The sequence below is a fragment of the Melozone crissalis genome, unplaced genomic scaffold (assembly GCF_028551555.1).
Source record: "Melozone crissalis strain CALT ecotype California unplaced genomic scaffold, PUWL_Pcris_2 ptg000042l_1, whole genome shotgun sequence".
Classification (NCBI taxonomy): domain Eukaryota; kingdom Metazoa; phylum Chordata; class Aves; order Passeriformes; family Passerellidae; genus Melozone; species Melozone crissalis.
The window spans coordinates 58,294,837-58,317,427 of record NW_026535820.1 but is presented as its reverse complement, the minus strand read 5'-3'; the positions used below and the strand labels follow the sequence as shown (position 1 = coordinate 58,317,427).

Below are 22,591 nucleotides of genomic sequence, written 5' to 3'. Positions count from 1 at the left end.
ACCCCACCCTTGTTTGAGATTTAATAGCTGGGTTTTCCAAGCTACCATCACTTATACTTCTCTCTAATCATGAGCAGGCTACACTTTTGTTGCTAAAAGCTGATTTATTTCTTATTACCTACTCTTTTATTTTAGTGTGAGAAGCCCTGAAGAGCTTAAAGAGAGCCTCTTGAAGGAGAGACAGCAGCCATTTAGAGTGTATGGCAATTTTTGTGATGGTTGCTCCTACGGATGACCCTGGCACAACAGATAGACACATGGATGTCTATCTGAGGCTCAGCTGAGGCTCTTGGTGCTTGGCCAGCAGGGCCATGTTTTTGCCATAATAACAGTGCCTTTGAAGAATTAAATTGCAGAGTTGGAATGACTTAAAGCACATGCTGATCCCAGAGTTATAATGACTGACTGGACTACTGGAGCTGTGTTTGAACATTCAGGCATTAGGTCTTCCATATTTGATATTAATTCTCTTCATAGGGTTGCTATCTCTAATTTTTTACAAGGCAGAACTCTTGGGAAAGGCAAAAATGAAAGCAATTATGAGAGAAACACATATTATACGGAAAGAAAAGCCTGAGGCATGATTGCTTTTACAGCGGGCAGCTGCAGGATCCCATACGTAACCAACAGCAATACAAAGCTGCCTTCCTTGTGGTGCTGCAGATGTGGTCAGCAAAGACTTGGAGGGACACTCAGGAATTTGGTGGATATCAAACAGACCTGGGGATGTTCTTTTACAGTTGTTGTGGCCATATCCCTCAGGCTCACACTGGGTCAAGAATGCACAAATTTCTGCTGAACAGAAGAGAGAAAAGCAAGTGGAGAGATAGCAGAGCTTGTCTTCCTCGCCTTATACAAACCCTGACTGAGAAAGATCCACTTTGATATTATAGGAAAATTGATGGGAAATAGGAACAAGGAGGTAGGAAATAATACTCTCTTAGCTGGAGAGAGTCCTTGACAAAGAAGATTCAAGGCAGGTTACTTCCACATCCCAAAGCAGCTGCAATCCTGGGCCTGCCCATCATTGCTTTTCCCAAAATCTTGCCCCGTGCACAGATGACTTAGCTCTCTATGAACCCAAACTGAACTGGATTGATGCACTTCTAGTGCTCAAATCACTACCACAAGAATTAGAGGTCTGACTTGATGTTCATCACAAATAGATATTAAATATGAGACAGAGTGTAAAGCAAGCAATCTGAGTCTAAAGCAGTCTAAAATCAGTCTGAGCACAAGAGTAATTCTTGCTACACATTGTGGCAGAAAGATCTGCTCTTGTGAGCCCCAGTCCTGCTCCTTCCTCTGTGAGGCCACTGTGCTAATGAAAAATTCACCTACCCAGAGGCAGCAGTTTTCTTGCTGCCCTCTCCCCCTTCCATAGTCTGCCTCTCCCCTTAAGAGCTCCTCTCACAACCCACACGGATTTCTGGCTGCTAAGCCCAGTTTATACCCCATTTCCAATCTATGATTGTTTTCACACTGATGGGCATCTGCTCCAGGCTTCTTGCCTTATCTAGACCCTCAACCCTTCAGCTCTGGGCCAATTCCTCACCTAGATGTTCACATCTTCCATGAAACCAGGTAACAATGGTGTTCTCCTTCCCTTATTCTTTATCCTCTCCCTCCCCTTGCATCTTTCCTAACATAGCTGACTCCATATGGTGCTTCTCAAACTGGAAATCTGGTCTCTTCAGTGTCTGGATTGTCCCTGAAATGGCTGGAGAAGAGGAGGCTCTACAGACTCCTTTTGGCTCGCATAGAACAAAAGGACAACTTTCTCCTTTTCCTCCTGCCGATTTTTTAAAATAGAGCTATTGGTTTTCTGCATTGTTATTCTGCCTGACTTAATGAGCCATTCCCCTCAAACACTTCACATTAACGTGTTTATGTATTTGCTTGCCTGGCTGGGTTCTTTAATAGCATGCCTTTGGTTCAGGTGCTCCCAGCAGAGGCTGCTCTGCCAGGCTGCAGGAGCTCTCCATTCACTGCAGCTGTGGCTCCAAATTATGCTCTGTGACTGACTGACTCCTTCTGGGGCAATTGCTCAACAGTAATAAGGAATTTGATAAATTTGATCTTTTTCAATGGGACCCATTCACACTGTGCCTTGGAGAGATGAATCAGTCTCATTCTTAGCAGGTTTTTTTCTGCAGTTTTAGCTGAAGGTCCCAGCACGAGGATTATTTAAGAATAGAGTCTAGATTAAGATATCCTGCTAACTTGAATGTGGCTTGGAAGGCTGTTGCAGGGAGTATCAATAGGTTTGGGGGATTATTGTAAAAGTAAATCCATTTTAATTTTAAACAAGTTTGGCAAGCCAGTGCCATCCTTGCCAGAAAAGGGATGTCTGGTCTGGCTGATTGACTCTGGTGAAGCCAGTGTCCAGTGTCAGGCTCATTCCTTTGACAGCTGTTAGAAGATCTACACCCCCAGGGCTTTTCTTCTCTCTTTTGCCCTTGTGCTGGGTAAACTTGAGCTCTGACTGATGCAGCAGCCACAAGAGGGCAAGCAGTGAGAGCAAGCCTATCTACCATTCCTACATTGTGGAAAGCTTCCTGTGAAATTGGATTAGCACTTAAATGTTGTGTGACAGAGCTTTATGTTCTAGGTTTTGTAAATGTCCTCAAGGAAAAAGGAAAAAAAAAAATCACTCCTCAAACTCTCTATCGTTTGGGGACAATTATAGTATTGCCAGATTAATTACAGTGTTTCTACAATGCTCTCCTCTGATTCTACTGTTAGAACACAGCAGAAATCAGAGTCTGTTTTGACCTTTATTCAGAGCCTCCTGTTAAAGTGACTTTCACAACAGAACTCAATTTGTCACATTTTATTTGTACTTTAATTTTATTATTAACAGATTAATGAAGCTGGTAATGGGTTTCCCAATGCTCCCTTTGGAAATGTGAACTGTGTCCCTTCCTTACATCAATCTGCTGTCAGCTGATGAAGCGCCTTTGCAAAATGCTATTAACTGTTACCAGAAGCAATTAGTCAAAATAGCAAGTCAGCTTCAAAAGGAGAGACTCCAGATTCCCTCAGTGTGTTAGGAAAAACGCATTAGTAGGATTTAATCTCTCCAGCAGCCACAAGCTTTAGGCCCTGCAGTAGGTGTCTGGGTTAATGACACATAGAAATGTGAACCTATCAGACTTTAATTTGCTTGAAGGAGCAATGCCAGGTTAAAAAAAAATAGAAAAAAAAAATCACTTTCCAGTGTCATTAACAGTAATCCTCACAGAGCCAGAAATGCCCACGCTCTGTTGTAAGACTCTGTCTCTCTGCCAGCATTAAAAATTCACGAGTGAAATCCTGGCCTTCCCAAAGGCAGTAGGAACTGCTTGTGACAATGCTGAGGCCAGGCTTTGGCTTCTTTGTCCTAATTTCCTGGCCCAAACAAATATTTGAAAAGTATTTCCCATCACCTTCCCAAGCATCAAATTCCAACCCCTTCTTAGAGAGCTCTCTTTTTTTGTGCTGGGCCAGAAAGTCACAAGAGAATTGCTGGTGAGACACACACAACCTCCAGCTCCACTTCCCCCCTGGGAAGTGATGGCTTGGCATCATCATTACTCCAACAGCTTTATTGTCTGGTCAGTATTCCACAAGGGGGGCAGCCCTGCACATGGCAGAGTGGTTGGAACGAGATGGCCTCCAAAGTCCAGAACAACAACTAAATAAACTATTTAGTGCAGTACAACCCATTCCAACCCAAGGCATGGCATGATTTGCTGGGCCTGACAAAACTGTGTTACTGTGCATGTAGAGAACATGAGGTGTGCTCAGTAGATGGTCCCAGCAGGAGGAGGTAAGAGGCTGAGCCCTTTTGAGGAACAAGGCAGCACTGGGTAAAAAGGCAGCAGTCCCCAGCTCCCTCATCCCTGCCCCAGCTGAACTGGCAGGGAGGAATGTGGGGGAGGTGAAGCATCTGGTTTAATGTGCTACATGCCTAGCAAAGTCTCAAGCATGTGCTGTGGTATTCCTACTGCTTCCCAGACTGGACATACCAACAATTGCCCCCCTCCTCTTTCAAATGTTGGAAAACAATGTTATCCATCACTTTTTCCAGTGCATTTCTAAATACATGTGTATTGTATACATGGGTCCAATTAAAAGGAGAAGGTCATGAAAACAACAGTAATTCCACTGATACTGAAAATAAAAAAGATTATCCATTTGTCCTCAGGAATGGGCAGTGAGGTTTCTGTTTCTATGCAGAAGGTTAATATTTTTCATGTCATTTATTATTTCAAATTCCTTCAAACCCAGTCCCAGCTCCTTTGGGTGGTTGCAGTGGCCCTGATGGCTGTCTGAGCTGCATCAGGGGCAAACTCTGGGCTCAGCTCACATGCCTCTCACAGCCCTGCCATATGCCAGCACTCCCACTTTGGGGTTTTTTTGGGGGCAAAGAATGACTCAGCACCGGGCCTTGAGGACATTTTTCCTCAAAGAAAACATAAACAGCTGAACCCCACCCAGGGACTTGGACAAACTACAGTCTGGATAAAAATGACCACCCTTTATTTTGCCAAGACCTCATTGATTAAAAATATGCAGATCCAATGATTTTGCTGAGTGTTTGCAGAGTGTGCTCCTGCTGGGTATTTTCCTCCACTGCCTTCAAGTGAGTAATCACAGTGCATAAGGTTAAAAGATTTTCTTTTCCCTTCCAAGTGCAGAAGGGTACAAGAAGAGTTAGAAGTCTAGGACAAAAAAAGAAAGCCTGGCACAGTCCACTCTAAGATGTAAGAGCAGCACGTCCTATCTTCTTTGATAGGAGCTTCATGACAACAAAAGACTGTCCTCTGGTCCCTCAGTCAGCTCTTTCCACTGATTGGAGGAAGAGCTTCTTGAAAAAACACAATGCATTCTTCAAATATTCCCATAAAAATGGCCTTCTGACTATCCAAACACATTGTCTGTCCTCTTAGATCAAGCATGGCTCTTACACTTAAACATAAGGATTAAAAGGCATCCATTAAAAGGAGAGTTTAAAATTCTATTTTAAAAAAGCTCAGAAGCTTAAAAGACGAATTATTTGTGTAATCTTCAAGATCAAACGTTGCTGAAATAAAGACTTTAACTCCTTTATCAGATAAAACCTGTGTGCAAAGATTGCAAGGGGAGAAGAGACTATTAAGATAATCTAGTTTGACCTCATGACCTCAGGTTTTGGCATCTCACTGGCACAGGACCCTTTCAGTTGTTCATGTAGCTATATGGAAAATTGAATAAAACCAGGGAGGATGCAGCAGACTACATAAACTTGAAAAAAACCAGACCACAGGTGTTCATGTTCCTTTAATATTTGTGTTTGTAGGCAAGGCTCAGTGCTTAAATGGATAGTCCCAAGTCCTCTGCTGACACAGTTGGTGCAGGTCTTGCTGAAGCTCATGGGTGTCATTTTCCATCAGATGAGAATCTGGCCTGAGAAGTTCCCAACCGTAAGAGAGAATGAAGTAAATACAAAAGTGCAAATACCTAGAAAGGGCAAATTGCAGAAATCTTTGGGTAAGTTACATTCCCAAAGTCTCTCTCCATTTTTCTTCTTTTTTGTCTTTCTACTTTTTATGACAAGAGCATAGGATTGTGTTCACTGTGCCAATTTTCAGCAGGACAGGAGGGAGAAGCTGGGACACATTTCTTTGTGTGTGTCTTTTCTAATCTGTTAGAGCTGTCTGATGTCTTCATATCTAATACATTCGGGACCTTTGATCTGAGTTGGAGGATGTCTCAAGAAGGAGTGATGATTCACAGGAAAACAGGATATCCACAGGGGAGCCAGTTGCTCAGTCCAGCAGCATTAATCAGCATTAGATGTGTGAGCTCTTGCTCTGAAACACTGTAAATAAGAAAAGCGTCACAGATCATTATAGGTGTGGGAATAAACAAAGAGAGAAACACAATTTAAACCTCTAAGTGTCAAAAATGGTTTCTGGGTTTCTGAACCACCCACTTGATTTTTTGGTGGAGCAAAACTGTCTGGTGTCCAGATGAAAACATGACTTCTGTTTTGCAAAGAGGCACTGTTTCAACACTTGCTTCTGTTCTGGCACCTAGACTGTTTTTGCAAACCAGGGACACACCTAACACTGGGTAACAGGTCTGAAGTACAAGAGCTGCCTTCCTGTGCCCAGACAGCCCAACAGCCTGGTTACAGTGCCATGCTCTCCCTGGCTTGCTGTGTCTTGCAGCTTGGTTTATCTTTCCCTCTTTCTTCTCTCCTGGCTCCTTTCAGCCAGCGAGTGCCTGCAGCTGGCCTGGCCAGAGCACAGGAGCTTGGAGCAGCTCCTGGGAGGGAGGTGTAATTAACAGAGCTGTCCTTTCACCCAGGGACCTGAGGGACACCAAACTCCCTTGCTGTGTAATCCCTGGCTGACGAGGAGGGAGCTGGTGCTGCACTAGAGGACGATGACTGTATCTTGCCTGGCACCTCTTGGTGGCAGAGAGTGCCACCACTGCGGTGTTGGTAGCTGAGTGTAGAAGAAATGGGCAGCACCATCTCCTCCTCCTCATGCTCACGTGTTCAGGATGAAGCCCTTGTGGCTGGGTTGTACACAGGGTGTGATCACTCTGGACACAGTGTTCCTGAAGGATACTACTTTGTTAGATCCTGTGCAGGACAGCTGGGTGCCAGAAGGGCAGCTGCTCAGGCTGGGGAATGTTTGAGCATTAGCAGAATCAGGGGATGTGGTAATGTTCTGTTCAAACAGGGAATTTTGGCTTCCTGTCAAAATTCCTTCTGATTAGTCAAAAATTTCTGTCAAAATATGCCTTTTAATCCTTCATTTTGACTTGATTTGCCTTGATCATAAGGGATGGGAAGGGTTAAGTCACAAGATAATGGCTTTCAACTCAAGTGCTTCAGGTCTGGGTAAGTCCTGTTCACAGAATCATGTTTGAGTTGAAAGGGACCTTTCAAAGGTCATCTATTCCAACCCTCCTGCAAAGAGGCAAACTCCTTTTGCAAAATCTGCTCCTGGATGAGGCCCAGCACTGAGCAAAATCCCTACAGGTGCACCTTGTCCTGGTGCTCCTGGGAGGTGGGTGGATGTTCCCAGTGATGCTCCCTCCATGCTCTGTCCCTCACTGCAAGTTCATGTCCAAGGAGTGTCCAGGGATCACTCTTGCCTTCCACAGGCACTCTGTGAAAAATCCCTCATGAAAGTGGGGCTGCAACAGGGATGGAGAGCTGTGCCAACAAGTGGGCTCTGAACTCACTTCCATACCTGGATCTGGAGCAGGAAGATGATGGGATGGCAAAGGGCTCTTAGCAGTCAGTGGTTTTAATGGAGAGCTTATTATTCATGATATGAAATGGAACTGTCACCTGTGTCACATGCTCTCTTTCTTAGAAGCAGGAATCCAGCCCTGAGGTACTTAGGTACCAACACCAAAACACCTCAGACCTGAATGACCTGCAAATGGAACTTCTGAAGCCCAAAGGGATGCTGTAACTGCCTGAACTCAACAAAAAGAGGAAATGCTGGGGGCATTTGACTTTATAAACAGTCTTCAGTTGGCCCATTTCCAGCACAAATGCCTCATGCATGGTAATGGATTTCAAGTACACTAAAGAGCACAGCCACAAAACCAAACAAGCCTTAACATTTGACCTTATTGGGGAAAACAAGCCTACAATTACCAAAGAAAACTAAGCATGCCTAGCTAATTGACTCATCTTAGAACTCCAAGTTTTGTTTCCATGACTGAACCATCGGAATGTAAAGCCTTGCCATCTTTCAGCTAGCATGGTTTCCTTAGATCTCATGGAATATCTGAAAATCACCAGTCACCTTCTAACATTGTGAGTAGTCTGTTCAGTATAAAGAGGAGAAATGTACAGACAAACATAAATGGCAACAACACCTTTTTTTTTTTTTTTTCTTTCCTGATTTAACATTCCTGGAACAAAACGTGAACATCAAATCAATGAATTACAGGCTGTTACACCCTTATTGCTGTATGCTCATCCACCCATGAACATTCCATATAAAATTACCTAATAATCAATTTGAAGTACTTTAAAGTAACTTGTTTTCATCCTAAGTCAGTAACAGAATCAGCAGTCCAGTGTCTAGAATTAAGACAGGGGTCTTATCCTCAAAGATGTAAGCCAGAATTGGTGTTAAGTCTTTGGTGGTTTACGTATCATTTATAATGACATCTGTAGGTGCTGAGACTCCTTACAGGAAATAGAAATTTCCCTAAGACATGGGAAGACAATTCTAGCCATGTTTTTTTTAGCCATCCATAATGTAACATTCACAACTAGAGACTGGCCAGAAGTCATCTAAGACAGGTGGCACTTTCTGCTCCCATGAATAACCAGGAAAGCAAGGAAAGGAGGAGATGGTCATACTGGTCTGAGAGGATCTTTCCAGAGCAATGAAGCAGGGGCCCATCAGATAAGTCAGCTGAAGGTATCTTGAGTGAGCACTCTCACTTGTGGATTGTTTGGTTTCCATGGCTCTTGGCAAGTCACTCATGCTAAAATTGAGGATTTAAAATTTTGTTTTGATGAAACTGTCCCAGTGTTACACACATGTTTGAAGGGCAGTTTACAGGTTTAAATTACAGTGTTTATGAAAGCTTAGTGAGGATTATCTTGCAAAAAATGAGGACTTCTGGAGTAAGTGACAAATTATATAGTGACAAATTAATTTTATATTCTGTTTAACCATATGTCAGTAAACTGAAGGCAAGAAAAAAATCTGTTAAGAAGCCATACAGAATGTTTAGCCAAGTGTAAGGCATGGGATGTCTGTTTCATGGTACATCTCTGGCTTTGAGGTGGGCCATATTGTGTTCAGCCTATGTAGGTTGTCTGAGATGAAATGCATGTGATGGGCACTTGAATTTGTATGCAAAACACTGCTGTCAGACTTTCTGGTAGGGGACTGGCTGATATGGACCAACTGTGGGCTGCGCAAGCCTCAGGGCATAATTTACAGCAACCTGAAGCTCAGCAAATTACTTGAGAAAGAAAGGCACAAAGGTGTGTACAGCAGCACTAACCAAAGCAGGGCAGAGCATCCCTGCACCTACAAAGTGCTTTATTTCAGCTGGGGTCCAGAAGCTGGGAGTTGCATCTGGAGATGCAATGCTACAGGTCAAGAGATCTGAGGCCAGGTATATTGTCCATATCTGATTCTGGTTTAGTTTTTGACCCAACAAATGACAGGTAGTCCATGCTGTAGCTTATTAAAGCCCCAATGGGAAACACAGGCACATTTAATAGAGTTCATGTTCCCAACCCGTGATTATTGTTATTATATGGACATGCTGCCTCCAAAACCATGTACCCATGTCACCAGCAAACATCATGTATTGCAAAGAGAAACCAAGTAATGTCTAAGATGAAAGAGCTGCAGGCCACTGGCCACCAATTCTTTTCCTAGTGAGGGCTTTTGGCAGATCACAGGGAAGCATCTGCACAGATCCCACAGAAGCTGTGTGTCTGTACTCTGGCTGTATTTGTATCCAGCCTTTAGCTGGCACCTGCTTGCACCCTCCTGCTGGGAATAGGTTGTGAGAAGATGCCAGAGTGTGCCTGGGTACACTGAGGGGCAAAACTTGTTCTGGCCCCTTGATGTTTAAGCAGCTGTTCTGGATTTGCCAGATTGTGTCCGACAGAGATCCCTGAGTAAACAGGGCAGTGTTATTTATTCCAATTCAGCTGTGATAATTCACACCATCTGAAGAGCAGCCTAATACTGTACTGGCAGGTTTCTGAGATGTTTGCTACTGCTTTGAACAGAAGGATCCTTGGGGCAAGGCGAATATGATTCCCCCATCACTGATGACTCTGGACAAGACAATAAAAGTTACAACACAATTTAAAACAAAAGGAATTAATTCAGAATGAAAATGTAATTGCTAAGGCAGCAGTCACAGGCTTGTGCTCATACAGGACACCCATGTGTGCTGACATATTTATAGATGTTGATTCCAGGCACTAACAGACGGGATGTACAGAGTTTAACCTTCTCTCAGGTCTGGTGACACTCCAAATTTGTTTCTTCTTGTTGCACAAGCTGTAGAGGCAACTCAAAGAATATCCATTTGGAAACATCCTAGAGGAAAGGGAAACTGTAATTTTCAGGACCACAGTCTTCTACAAAACTGTGATTTCGTACAGTCTTGATGTGAACATTAGATATATCTCCAACTACCTGCTAATAGTAGAGTTCCTGCTTCAAATGTGGCTAATCTGCTTTTTCTGGGTAAGTGATGATTCAGTATTTGTCCTCAGATCTCTTGACCTGCAGCTTTACATCCTCAGAAGCAACTCCCATCTTCTGGGAGTTCTTCTCCATCTCAAGGCTCAATCAGTGCCTACTCTCTTGGTCCTTTCTCCCTGTTGTCCTAAAATGAACTTACCAAGTGACACATCTGAATATTCCTCTTTATGACATATCTGTTGTCATGTCATTCTTACTCTTCAAGATATGCTTCCATCTCTTGCCCTTGGCGTCTTCAAAACACCTAGAACAGAAAAGACAGATGCAGATCACCTGATTCACCAGGCTGAATTTTCCATTAAATTGGAGACTTCCTGGAATTAATCCTGAGCAGAATGTGAGCACACCACAAATTGCTCATCAAGTAAATATTTAAGATGTGTATACAGTAAATCTCTAGAGTTTAGTAAAATCAAGACTCAGGGGTATGTGCAACAGCAATTCCTTACCCACTGCTGCCTTCTAAAACTCGGGAAAATGGTAATAAGTTGTGATGGCATTCAAAATTTTGGGGATAGTTTTACTTTGCTGTAAAGCTATCTGATTCAGTCATCTTTTTTTGCTCATGCTTTAGACAAATATGCTCAAATTAATTACAATAGTTCTCCTTTGCTGGTAGGTGACCATTTCAAAGGAACTAAAGCTAATGCAAAATTTCTTGAGTTAAATAACTACAAACTCTCACCTGATTCTACTGGAAAAAGCTTCAGACTCTTAAAGCACATGTAACACGGCAATGTTTTGATTCTAGCTTTGGCTGGTTGGGGTAATTTCACATAGGTAAAAATGATAATGGTACAAGACACGTTGACACCACGACTACACTTATAAAAAGAACATACAAATGCACAGTGACACTCCACACAGGGCTTGCACGTAAGACACTCATAAATCTGAAGTCCGGCGCTGCGGGGAGCCGAGGACTCTTAACTCTCATCAGGTTCAATGTGAGTTGAGAGTGCTTGGTGATTCGGGGGCTGGGGCCCTCAGCGAGGCTCTGCACAGCCCTGTCAGAGACAGGAGTAATTTCCCCTTTCCAGTGTGTGTGCTTCTAATGGCTGGATTAGTACAATTGCCTGATAATCACGAGTAATAGAAATGGCTTTCTGCTACCAAAGTGCTCTTTCTGGAAGTTAATAAAGCTCATTCAACATCGCCTACAGTTTTACAACACGCCGTAATGGAATAATGTAATGGGTACAATGTGAGTACTGTACAAAAGCTGGTGTAAAGTTAAAAATGGATCTAGGGTACTGCTGCTTTTGAATATGAGCAGTGCAAGGTATGAATTAGCTCCTTGAGATGGATACAGGAGTTAATCTGTGAACAATGCGGCCCAGCTCACATTCAAATTTGCTCCTTTTTTTTTTTTTTCCAGATTTGCTTCCTGTCCTTTTCTTCCAGTTGCTTTATATGTGTTCATCCTTGTTAATTCCAAAAAGGTGATTGTGCTTTTAATTTACACCTTCCAGTTTCCTACTGGAATTTGGTTATTAAAGGGGTTATAAAAACCTCTGTAACAATGTGATAAAAGGACACAGCAGGAAACCAACTGTACTTAAAAATTGTAGCATGAATCCCAGGTCAATTTGAAACTTCTAGAAATGTGTAGCCCTGTAACTTGTCAAACGTGTCTCCTGCCATTGTTGGAACGCCCAAACACTTCAGAGATAATTTAACATTGTTTTCACTACGTGCAAACAGAGGAGTATTAAATTTCAGTATTCTGGGATCCATCCATGTTTTGTATGCTCAGTATGACAGGTTTGTTGCTAAAACAGCACATTAACTGTATGTGTAAAGCCTCTAGTCCATTCTTCTTTTCCTGCATGAGTAAGACTTGTATTTAGGGAGAAAATGGCTTTGTCTACCTGTAAATGAAGATCTCCTGAGACACAGTCTCCTAAGAGGTTGATGATAATCGGTTATGCCAAGCCCTCATTACAGTAGTGGCATTTTCAGCAACTGTATGGCGGATTTTGCAATTAACACACAAAGAATTATTCCTTTCTTGTGTAACAACATTTTAATATCAGTAAAAAGTGGTTTTATAGTTCAAGACTACAAATAAAAAAATATTTCATTGTGACCCTTTTGCGATTTGTCCTCAGGCAAGTCTTCAATCTAGTTAGGAAAGAAACACAAGGTGGATGGATGCTTGCTCTACGGAAAGCTGAGGGACTCCCTCCCCACTCTGCAATTGCCACATGTTTTGAATGGAAGATTTTACTCCAAGTAAAGCCCAATGAGTTACTCTCCCTCCCATGGCAAGTGAAATCTCAGGGGCTTTTACCAACACCAGATCCTTTCAAGCTGAACCAGCTGGAAGGGCATGGAAGGGCACTGAAAGGAACGAGTCAAGCACCTCTCTAGCTACTGGACTGCATCAAGAAGGCACAACATAAGCAATGGTAAAGTCAGTAAACAAAATTTTACTGTAATATTTTGTAACACAGATACTGTATTTCTCTTTGAAGTGTAAAGCTACCGTCTTACACAAGAAAGATGGACAGACCCTTTTCCAAGACTAATATGGATACAATAAATATGGAGTTTTACATACTAGATCTGTACACAGAAACTTTGTCCCACAGCCATAAAAATTTACATTTAACAGTGCAACATATAATTTAATCCTTTATTTATCTGACATAGGATGTTTACTTACTAAACACAAGCAACTACCTGGTTTTAATATACATATTTATATATATATATTTTATATATATATATTCAACAATCTGTACAGGTTTCTAAACATAAAACTCCAAAAAGGCACAATTGTCTATACAACATGTACAAAAATGGCTGGAGCTGACAAGAAACAACAATTATTGGTCAAGAGTTCATGATTGCACGAAGATTAGTAATGAGTTTGAGTCAGAAAAATGTGCTTTAAGGAAAGGAAGGTTTGCAAAGAAACCTGCAAGTGTTATAAAAAAAACCCAAAAACCTCTAAAAATAAAAACACAATGAAAAACAAAAACTAGGTTGCTATTACAAGTCTATCCTCATCGTCACTGCTGCCATCGCTAAACTGCACCGTGTTTTGCCGCTGGGGCGGGGCGGCCGGCCTGGGTACCTGTCTGTCCGGGGTGACAGTTCGGTGGACTGGGGACTTGCTTAACGTGGTGGGATTCGCCTTGGAGCGGGGCTCTGCCAGGGCAGCCCTCTTCACCTGGAGGGCAGGGAGGTCATGCTTTGGCTTGCTGGGGTGGGCGAGGTCAGTCTTTTCAAGATCAGTTTTCCCGGGACCAGCGGGGTTGGTCAGCGAGTTGGGCTCGGGATGGCTCTTCCCGCCGTACCGCTGGCCACCAGCCACCGCCTGAGGAGAAGCATCGCGGCCAGCCTCGGCCGTGGGGAAGCCGACAGGAGCGGGCTCCAGCTGGACCTCGCCGGCTTTGGAGCCCGCGGTGGGTGCCTCGGAGGCTCCGTGCCCCTCGGCGCTGGCGGGGCTGACGGAGGGGATGAGGGTGGGCAGGGCGATGTTCAGGATCTGCAGGCCGGGAAGGGGTCCCTGCGGGCTGGGGTTGGTGCCCTGTGGGGCCGCGCCGGCCGTCAGCACCTGGAGGCCCACGGCGTTGAGGGTGATTCCTGGAGGGCGCATCTGCGGGGCGATATTGGTGTTTGCCAGGCCCAGGATGTTCACTGTCTCCATGCCCAGCGGCGGCAGAGGCTGCAGGTTGGGCGTGCCGAGCCCCTGAATGCCTGGCACGCTCACCTGGCCGATGGGAATGCACGGCACCACGCTGTTCACCTCAGCGACTCCCACGGGATTCGCGGTGGTGCCGGGGGCCGTGCCGCCTGTCTCGCCAAGGGCGCTGGTAGTTCTGTGAATCACGCTCACGGCTGGGATAGTGAGCTGCACCGGCCCCGCCTGGATGGGAACGAAGGTGGAGTAGGTGGCCAGGCCGGCAGGGACCACCTGGATGCCCCCGACGGGCACCATGCCGTAGGGAGCCTTGGCTTGCCGCTGCGAGTGCAGGGGCAGGTGGCTGAAGAGGTGAGTCTGGGGAGCTCTCGGCTCGGCAGCCGGCTTCTCCTCCGGGATTTCGCTGTAGGGTGATGGCGCTGTCGGTGTCGGCATGCTGTGGTCTGCCAGCAAGGACGGGGAGCTGACAGAGGGCGTGCTCTGGGAGAGAACAACACATGAGTGTTAATGTGGCAGCCACCACTGCACCTCAGTGACATGAAAACACGAGGGAGCTGGGAGTGCTTCCCATGCTCCCTTTTCAGAAAGAACAACAACAAAATGGTTCATAGTATATAGTGCTGAGCTTAAACAATGAACTGATTTCCTTCCTTTCTTTTTCCACCTGCTTCCTCACCCACTAATTGCATTTTCCTTTCCTAATTATCCTTGCTTAATTTCTCTCAGACACTAGTGCTGAAAAACTTTGCTGAGTATCTTTTGCACGTGTGTTTTAAGTGGTGAGAAGGCTTTGGAGAACTGTTTTATGTGGAAATCACCTCAGGCAAGAAGGTTAAATAAGCATAAGCTGGCATTTTTGATGCACGGCACTGACTTCCTCTCCTGAAGGCATTACAGCCTCCAGCAGGCAGAGGCAGCATCATGGCACATTTGTCATAGGTGCTTCTAGTGTGACAGACAGGGTGTGCAATGACAGGAGATGGCTGACAAGTACAGCTCCTGCAGAAGTGGAGGTGATGGGTGGATACTGGAGTGAGATGTGGGATACACATCCCCTTGCTGCCTCAGCTCACTGTGATTTATTTGGTGCACACACCTGGATTTATAATCCTATTTTTATCCTCCTCTTTCTTCTCTTACAGCTGGATGCTGACCAAGGCTTGCAGCTCCTTTCCTAGAACCTTCTAAAACGAGTACTCTGAAAGTGCAATTGCAATCTCATGGTTATCTTTTTGTTTTTGGCACACTGATCACACACACGCACACTGGTGCAAATTTACTTAGTTTTTACAGTCCTAACTCTCAAAAATTCCCTAGAGCAGGCAAAAAACTCAAAATCAGAGAGAAATGCTTTTGAAATCTGCTCGTAGAAAATGTATTAGCAAAGAGAGATTATGACTAACTGGCTATGCAGTGCCATCCTGTCTAAATGAGAAGATGGATGTGAGAAAGAAGTCAACATCTTTCTCAGAACTGACACCTCACAAGAGATCCTGATAAACTGATATGGATGCTTTTGAAGGAATGTACAACAGCCTTCCTGAGCTATGAGGACTCCTTTTCTCAATTGCAAGATCTGGGATCCACAGCCATTCACAATAGGAACAGACTGTGGATTAACCACTGGAGACACAAGGCTGATGCTTCTTTTGGTCTAGGAAAGGAAAAGAAAATCTGGCAAGGAATTGCTTCCTCATATTATTTACATGTCTTCCCTTTTTTTAATATATTAATGCAGACAATTATTAGCACCATATAAATGAATACCATTCAACATTTTTAATTGCATGAATATTTACTTGAAGCTTCAGTGGTTCTATTTAATGAGGGAGTACACTCAGTTAAATGTCCTTCTGGTATCCACTGGCAGCAATGGAATCTAAACTCCAAATACTAGGACCCTTCCCATTTTAAGGCAGGCATATACAGTTATCAGACACCACTTCATTTTATTCTCTGTCACACTACAAACTCGCTCCAATTAACATTTAACACATGAACTCACAGTTCCTACAAGCCAGGATGAACCTGTGTCAAACAATACAATGCAGCAATAATTTTTATTGTTTCTCCATGTCAACAGTTTGCTATCTTAAACTGTATAAAAAATAAATCCAGTAGAGTAAATTTGTAAGTTTTCAAAGAAAAAAGCCACTAAGTACTTAAAACAGATTGGAATTTTTACTTTTTATGGTTTTGAAAATTTTCTGCTACTTTTGTTCAGTAACTGCATACAGTTAGGTTTAGGCTTGGACTCAATGATCTCAAGATTTTTTCCAACCTAAATTATTAATTCTTTCTATATAATATTTCTAAATATTGCATTCATCATGGAGAAGGCAGTGCCTTGATTACCCTTTTAATTAAACTATTGTGCATTTTTGAGCATTGCTCTGAAAAGCCTGAATGCCTTCATGGTCTGTAGCAAGAATTAAAAATTCCAGAAACTGTCTTTAGGGTCAGTCTGGTAAGTGACTTGTACCATCCCCATCACAGTCCATTAAAGCCATTGCTGAATTGGAAAAGGCTCAGCACCTGCCACTTCTCTCTGTGATTTCATGGGCACACCTAAAAAAAAAAAACTTTGCCAAAATTACTGAATGCTCCCACAGACCTGCACACAGACTGACCTCATCTTTCTGTACACTGCTTTGAAAATCCACATGTCTAACATGTGCATGGGCAAAATACATGCTTTTCCAATTAAAATCTTCTTTCAGCTTGGACAAAAGCTGAGAGCACTGGGAACTCAGGTCTCAGCCCTGTGTTCTTCTCTCCTTTTGTTATTGTGCAAGGGCAATCTCCTAGTTTCCTTGAACATCTGGTGCTCTTTCTAATTCTACTACTAAGCATATTTGGAGGACAGATAAACAACTGCACCATTTTTTTTTTAGTGAAAAGGCAAAAAACTTTGGGACTAGATTAATTTCCCTTTGGAATTACCAATTATTGTATTATCACATTTCAGAGTGAAATGATTGCTGAATTCTATCACTTTCCCCTGAAAACATAACAACCACTGTATGTTCATTCCATGCATTAGTTATTTCCTTCTGACTTGTAATACAATCTACCAGCTCCAAATGACCATATTACAATTAAACCTTTCAGGAAGATTACAATCAAATTTAAGTATTTGAAAAGCAATGCTCCTACAACATCCTTGCGTCTACAGTCCTATATATTTGTGCTTGGACTAATTTTAACTCTTCTGAAAGACTCATCACCAAGAATTCTAAGAATGAAGGGAAAGGCAAACATTTTATTCTTTGAAAAATCTCCAAGAAGATTTTTTTAGAAGGAGGACTTAAAATCCTACTCTCTCCCTGGTTTCAGACACTCCTACCTTTGTATGAGCTGCAGTTGATATTAAGGAGTGGCCCAAGGCTGTATGTGGATCAGGGTACTCCACGGACATCTGGCGACCTGGAGACGCAGGAGCAATGTCCGTCAGTGCCGCATCAGCACCGCAGGGACCCACTCCTCTCTCCTGGGCTTTGTCCTCATGTGCCTCCTGATGGGTGGACTCTGCTGGCGACCTGGAGGTCCTGCTGACTGACTGCACTGTGCTAAGGACAGTCATCTTGGTCAGCAGTGCTTTTGGGAGGCCATCCATGGAGTCTGTGTGAGCCCCGGTGAAGCAGTCTGGAAGCCTGATGTCGTCGTCGGTGCTGGCGGCATCCTGCAGGCCGTGGCGGGATGGCTGGTGCTGGGGGCTGGCCGTCACCGAGGGCGTTGTGGATAGCACTGACTCAGCCTGGCTGTCTTCATCATCGTCCTCGTTGTCATTCTCATCTTCATCGCCACCATCAGACTCCTCCACGTCATATCCTGACCGGTCATAGCCAAATCTTTGCTTCTCACCTGCAAAAGTGGAAGGAGAAGTTAAGGCAATGAAGGCCCTGGACTGACTGGGAAGGAAGCAGGAGAGAACAACTAAAACCACCAAAAAACCACGTGATACGTGTATTTTCCAATCACACCTCACTGCATCAAAGCAACTTAAATTTTGGTTTTTATTTTCTGGCTTACATATTTAACTGTACAGCTACACAATCTTTCATCTTCTGCTTCTATGTTGTTTTTAATCTTCTGGATTTGGCTGTTTTCCTTCATGCCACTTGTAACCATTTGCTCAAAGTCACCCTTCACTCTTGTGCGTGGGGAGCAGTGAGCAGACTCCCGGTTCATTAGGTTCCCAGTGCTGACATGAGGGGCTGGTCTGTCAACCTTAGCAGTGGGATATTCTCTGGCTGGCTCTGACTCATAAGTGGGTGTCCTTATACCTAATGTGAATCATGGCTGCACAGGTTTTTGAAGGATGCAAACAGAAAGACTGGAGGCTGTTAGTCAAGAATCTGTCTTGTTAACAGGCAAAAGAGACCAAAATTAGACCCTAGTAGATTTCTTCACTTCACTAATGCTTTGAAGGGTTTATTAAAAAATTACCTGGGATGTCCTAGGAGCCAAGAAAGCATTAATTGTATCAAAACTTACCTATGAATCTTTGTTTGCATAAAGAAGCCCTCCTTACAGCCAAACCTCTGTCCAGGGGTAAATTCTCTACAAAACACAGTTATACTGCAGCTTTTCACCTTCTTTTGTATCTGACTTGGAAAGAGTTGTCTTTAGTAAAGCGACAGAAAATCCCATCTGCTCTGTCTGATTTCAAGCCAGACTGTCTGGGATAACATTTTACAAAAGACAAAATGCTTTGAATACATTAATATTTTGTATTTGATTAAAGGTCTGTCTCTTGAGCTGTCCAAAAAAACATATCTGCATAAAAATCATTTGGCTCTGTAAAACCAAAGATGTCTGGTTAGATAAAATCTCAGAGATGCTGTTCCCTAGAACAGCATCTTACTTACTTACACAGCAACTTACCATCAAAATGAACATTTCTGAAAAAAATCAGACTCTTACAAGAATTTGAATATACTGCCTATACTTTAGGCTGCTAAGTTACCAAAACCAAAACAAACATTTTGAACTCCAGATGAAATAAATGGGTTTCACAGAGCTACCTTTCAGTAAGTTACCCACCACTATAAGACTTTATGGTTTCAAATGAGCAATGCAATTGGGAACTAATAGCTTCTTTGGAAAAATCCCTCTGTAATGACTTTCCCCCTCTTTGCCTACACACTAATCTGTACATTAGCTAAATATGGAAACTAGATTTCTTATATTTACTACAGCAGATGTGAACATGTCAGACAGGTTATTAAAAATACCCCAAATCCTCCAGGTCATTGGAATGATCCTAACAAAAATATTTATCAGAATTTTAAATAGTCTTAATTTATAATTCTCATGCACAGACAAAGCTGTTAAAAATAGAAAATACATTTTAGTGGAAAAATTAATTCATTAACTTCCATTCCAAAATTATGGCAAGTACGATTGTTAAAGATATTATTAACAACAACATGTGGACTGACTAAATGTTTTTGGTATTTTTTCCCTATAATTCTGTCATTTCTATTCTTCATATAAACAGTATTTTTTCAGTAACTTGCAAAGCAAACATATCTAAAATGTTAGAACATCTACATATGTTTGATTTCTGAATGGACACAACTACCTCTGCCTTCAATACCAATGACAAGCTAGGAGGGTCCTAGTGCCCTGAGCTGGAGGACCATGGCTGTGAGAATGATAAACTCTGAGTTGACTCTGAAGTTGTGTGGGAACTGCTGCTCCAGCTGGATGCCCAAAGTCTATGGGGTCTGATGGGATTCATCTGAGAATACTTAAAGAGCTGCTGATGTCATTGCAAGGCCTCTCTTGATTATTGAGTGATCCTGGGAATGTGGAGAGGTCCTTGCTGACTGGAAGCTGGCTAACATTGTCCCAGTTTTTAAGAAGGGCAAGAAAGAGGACCCCAGAAACTACTGACCAGTCAGTCTCATTTCTGTGCCTGGTAAAGTTATGGAGAGGATTATCCCAGGAGGGATTGAAAAACATCTGGAGGACAACACAGCCATTGGTCACAGCCAGTACAGCTTCATGGGAGGAGAGTCCTGCTTATCAAACCTGATTTCCCTGTGTGACAAGGTAACCCATGTAGCTGACCAAGGGAAGCCAGTTGATGTAACCTTTCTGGGTTTCAGTAAAGATTTTGATAGTGTCTTTCAGAATCCTCCTGGATAAAATGTCCAGCCCACAGCTGGACAAGCAACACATCATGTGATGGATGAACAAATGGCTCACAGGTCAGGCACAAATGGTTACAGTGAATGGGGTGACATCAGACTGGCGACCTGTCACTCGTGGGGTTATACAGGCTCCATCCTCGGCCCTGTGCCCTTCAAAATCTCCATAAATGACTTGGACAGGACTGGAAGGGACACTGAGCAAAACTGATACAAAACTGAGAGGAGCTGTTGACTCCCTCGAAGGCAGAGAGGCCCTGCAGAGAGACAAATTAGAGACAGGCAATCCCCAACTGTATGAAATTCCACAAGGGAAGGCAACAGATTCTGCACCTCGGGCAGAACAACCCTGGATGTACAGACAGACTGGAATGAGAGGCTGGAGAGCAGCCCCATGGAAAGGGATCTGGGGCTCCTGGTCAATGCCAAGCTGACATGAGCCAGCAGTGCCCTGGCAGCCAGGAGGGCCAGCCCTGTCCTGGGGGGCATCAGGCACAGCATGGCCAGGCAGGCAAGGGAGGGGATTGTCCTGCTCTGCTCTGAGCTGGGGCAGCCTCACCTCCAGTGCTGGGGGCAGTTCTGGGAGGCAAAATATGACAAAGATATCAAGCTGTTAGAAAGCATCCAAAGCATAACAAAGATGGTGAAGGGCCTTGAGGGCAAGCCTTACAAGGAGAGACTGAGGTCACTTTGTTCAGCCTGGAGAGGAGGAGACTGAGGGGAGACTTCATTGCAGGCTACAGCTTCCTTGTGAGGAGAAGAGGAGGGACAGACACTTCCCTCTGGTGACCAGTGACAGGACCCAAGGGAATGAATGGCCTGAAGTTGTGTCAGGGAAGGGACAGGTTGGATATTAGAAAAAGGTTCTTCACCCAGAGGGTGGCTAGGCACCGGAACAGGCTCCCCAGGGAAGTGGTCACAGGACCAAACCTAAAAGAGCTCAAGAAGCATTTGGACAGTGCTCTCGGAGACCTTGTGTGACTCTTGCGGATGGTGCTGTGCAGGGCTAAGAGCTGGACTGCAATGATCCTTGTGGGTCACTTCAACGCAGAATATTCTGTGATTTCCTCAATGCCTCTGTAACAGATATTGAAGATTTCTCCATCTAAAGGGGGACCTACAGCTTTCTTGCAACTCTTTAAATAATGAAGGACACATTGCAAAGTCTTGGAGTTCACTCTGGACTCCCTCCTAAATTCAGTCTCTTAACCAATGTCACATAAATATTCTCATTGAAATCCTACCGATTCTTGCCTTTTTTTTCTCCCTCTCTCCACATGAATCACATTTTCTATGAAAGCTGATGTCAATCATGAATGATTGTTTCTACTGGCAGGAGGAATTACCTGAAGTGATTAGACTGACTTGATGCACTTGTAAAGCAAGGAAAAAGTATGTGCAAACAATGATTTAGAAGAAACCATCTTCTTTCAAATCAACATTTAAAAATGCTACCGGATTTACCAGAAAATGCTGCTTATCTAGCAATTTTCTGCATACATCCCAGCTTTCTACAACAAAGCCATGGAAAGAGAAAGGGAAACTGTGTGTGGAACAGATTCCTTACATGCAGGACTCCATGGGATATCATTTCCCCCTATTGTTTCCCTGTTTACCTCCACCCTTTGTGCATTTGCCAGCTTCTATTTGAGTGTGGTTTTACCTGGAGCCAGAGCCTGCAGTGTAGGCGAGGTGACAGCGATGAATGTGGTTCCCTTACTCCCACACCGCTTTGCAACATCAGATGAGTGAAAAATAAGATTCCTGACTTGCTTGTTCTGGCATAGCACAAAGGAATGCTTTGCTCTGGCTTTTATACCTGAGTGCACATTTGCTAAAACAAGAGGTGCCCAGGCTTTTCCAATCAGTGATCCCACTAAGCATCACTGTGGAGTTCAAGAGGATCCAATGCTGAAGTTTTAAAAGACCCAGGTAGGGTTATGGGTCTCCTCTGAAGGAGCCATCAGGCTGACGCTGTGACCACTCTTTGTGGTGGAAGATTCTCTTTCAAGCAGTGTCTTTTTAACTAAGCAGTATTGGCTCCAATCCCATTCTGATAATTGTACCCTGCCTACTAAAGTTCCCTGGCAGTTTTAATTGGGGAAAAATTAATTCTTCGCTTCCTATCTTGAACTATGCACAATTATAACCATATGCTTATGTAGCTGATATATATATATATACACATACATACGTATAACCAGAACTGACTCAGTTTCCAGTGGGAACAAAATTACTTCTGTGTTTAACTTTGTATGAGGTTGTAAAATGGTGTACAGTATTTTCAAATGAAGGATGTATCATAAATTTCAAGGCTCCTAACATATGGAGAAATGGCTTTTGGCATGAAAGTTCAGTTTCTTTTTTAAAAAAGAAAACAGGAAAAAAGTTTCACACTATTAAGTGAAGGCTTATGAAAGCTACTTCTCTTTCGAATTTGTAACTCAACTCTCACCATTTCAACAGACAAACTGTTCAGCCTCAATTTTTCACAAAGAGTCTTTTTGGAAGAGTAGGTAATGCCTTTCATCCTC

General features: G+C 43.4%; 1 protein-coding gene across 9 annotated transcripts in view; it reads right to left on the bottom strand.

Annotated features, from left to right (window-relative positions):
• Nucleotides 1-2,864: 2,864 nt before the first annotated feature.
• HIVEP1 (HIVEP zinc finger 1) overlaps nucleotides 2,865-22,591 on the bottom strand; it is a 130,838-nt gene continuing 111,111 nt past the window's right edge. For 7 of the 9 annotated variants that reach the window (XM_054284564.1, XM_054284567.1, XM_054284565.1 and 4 more), the window contains 2 exons: nucleotides 17,246-17,763; nucleotides 12,660-14,379 (listed from right to left, as the gene is read on the bottom strand). In XM_054284564.1, coding sequence (XP_054140539.1) covers nucleotides 13,234-14,379; nucleotides 17,246-17,763 — 1,664 coding nt within the window. In that variant the 3' untranslated portion in view covers nucleotides 12,660-13,233. Of the gene's footprint in view, nucleotides 5,846-10,386; nucleotides 10,492-12,659; nucleotides 14,380-17,245; nucleotides 17,764-22,591 lie in introns of those variants that run through there. The other 2 variants (XM_054284572.1, XM_054284573.1) reach the window with 2 other exon arrangements.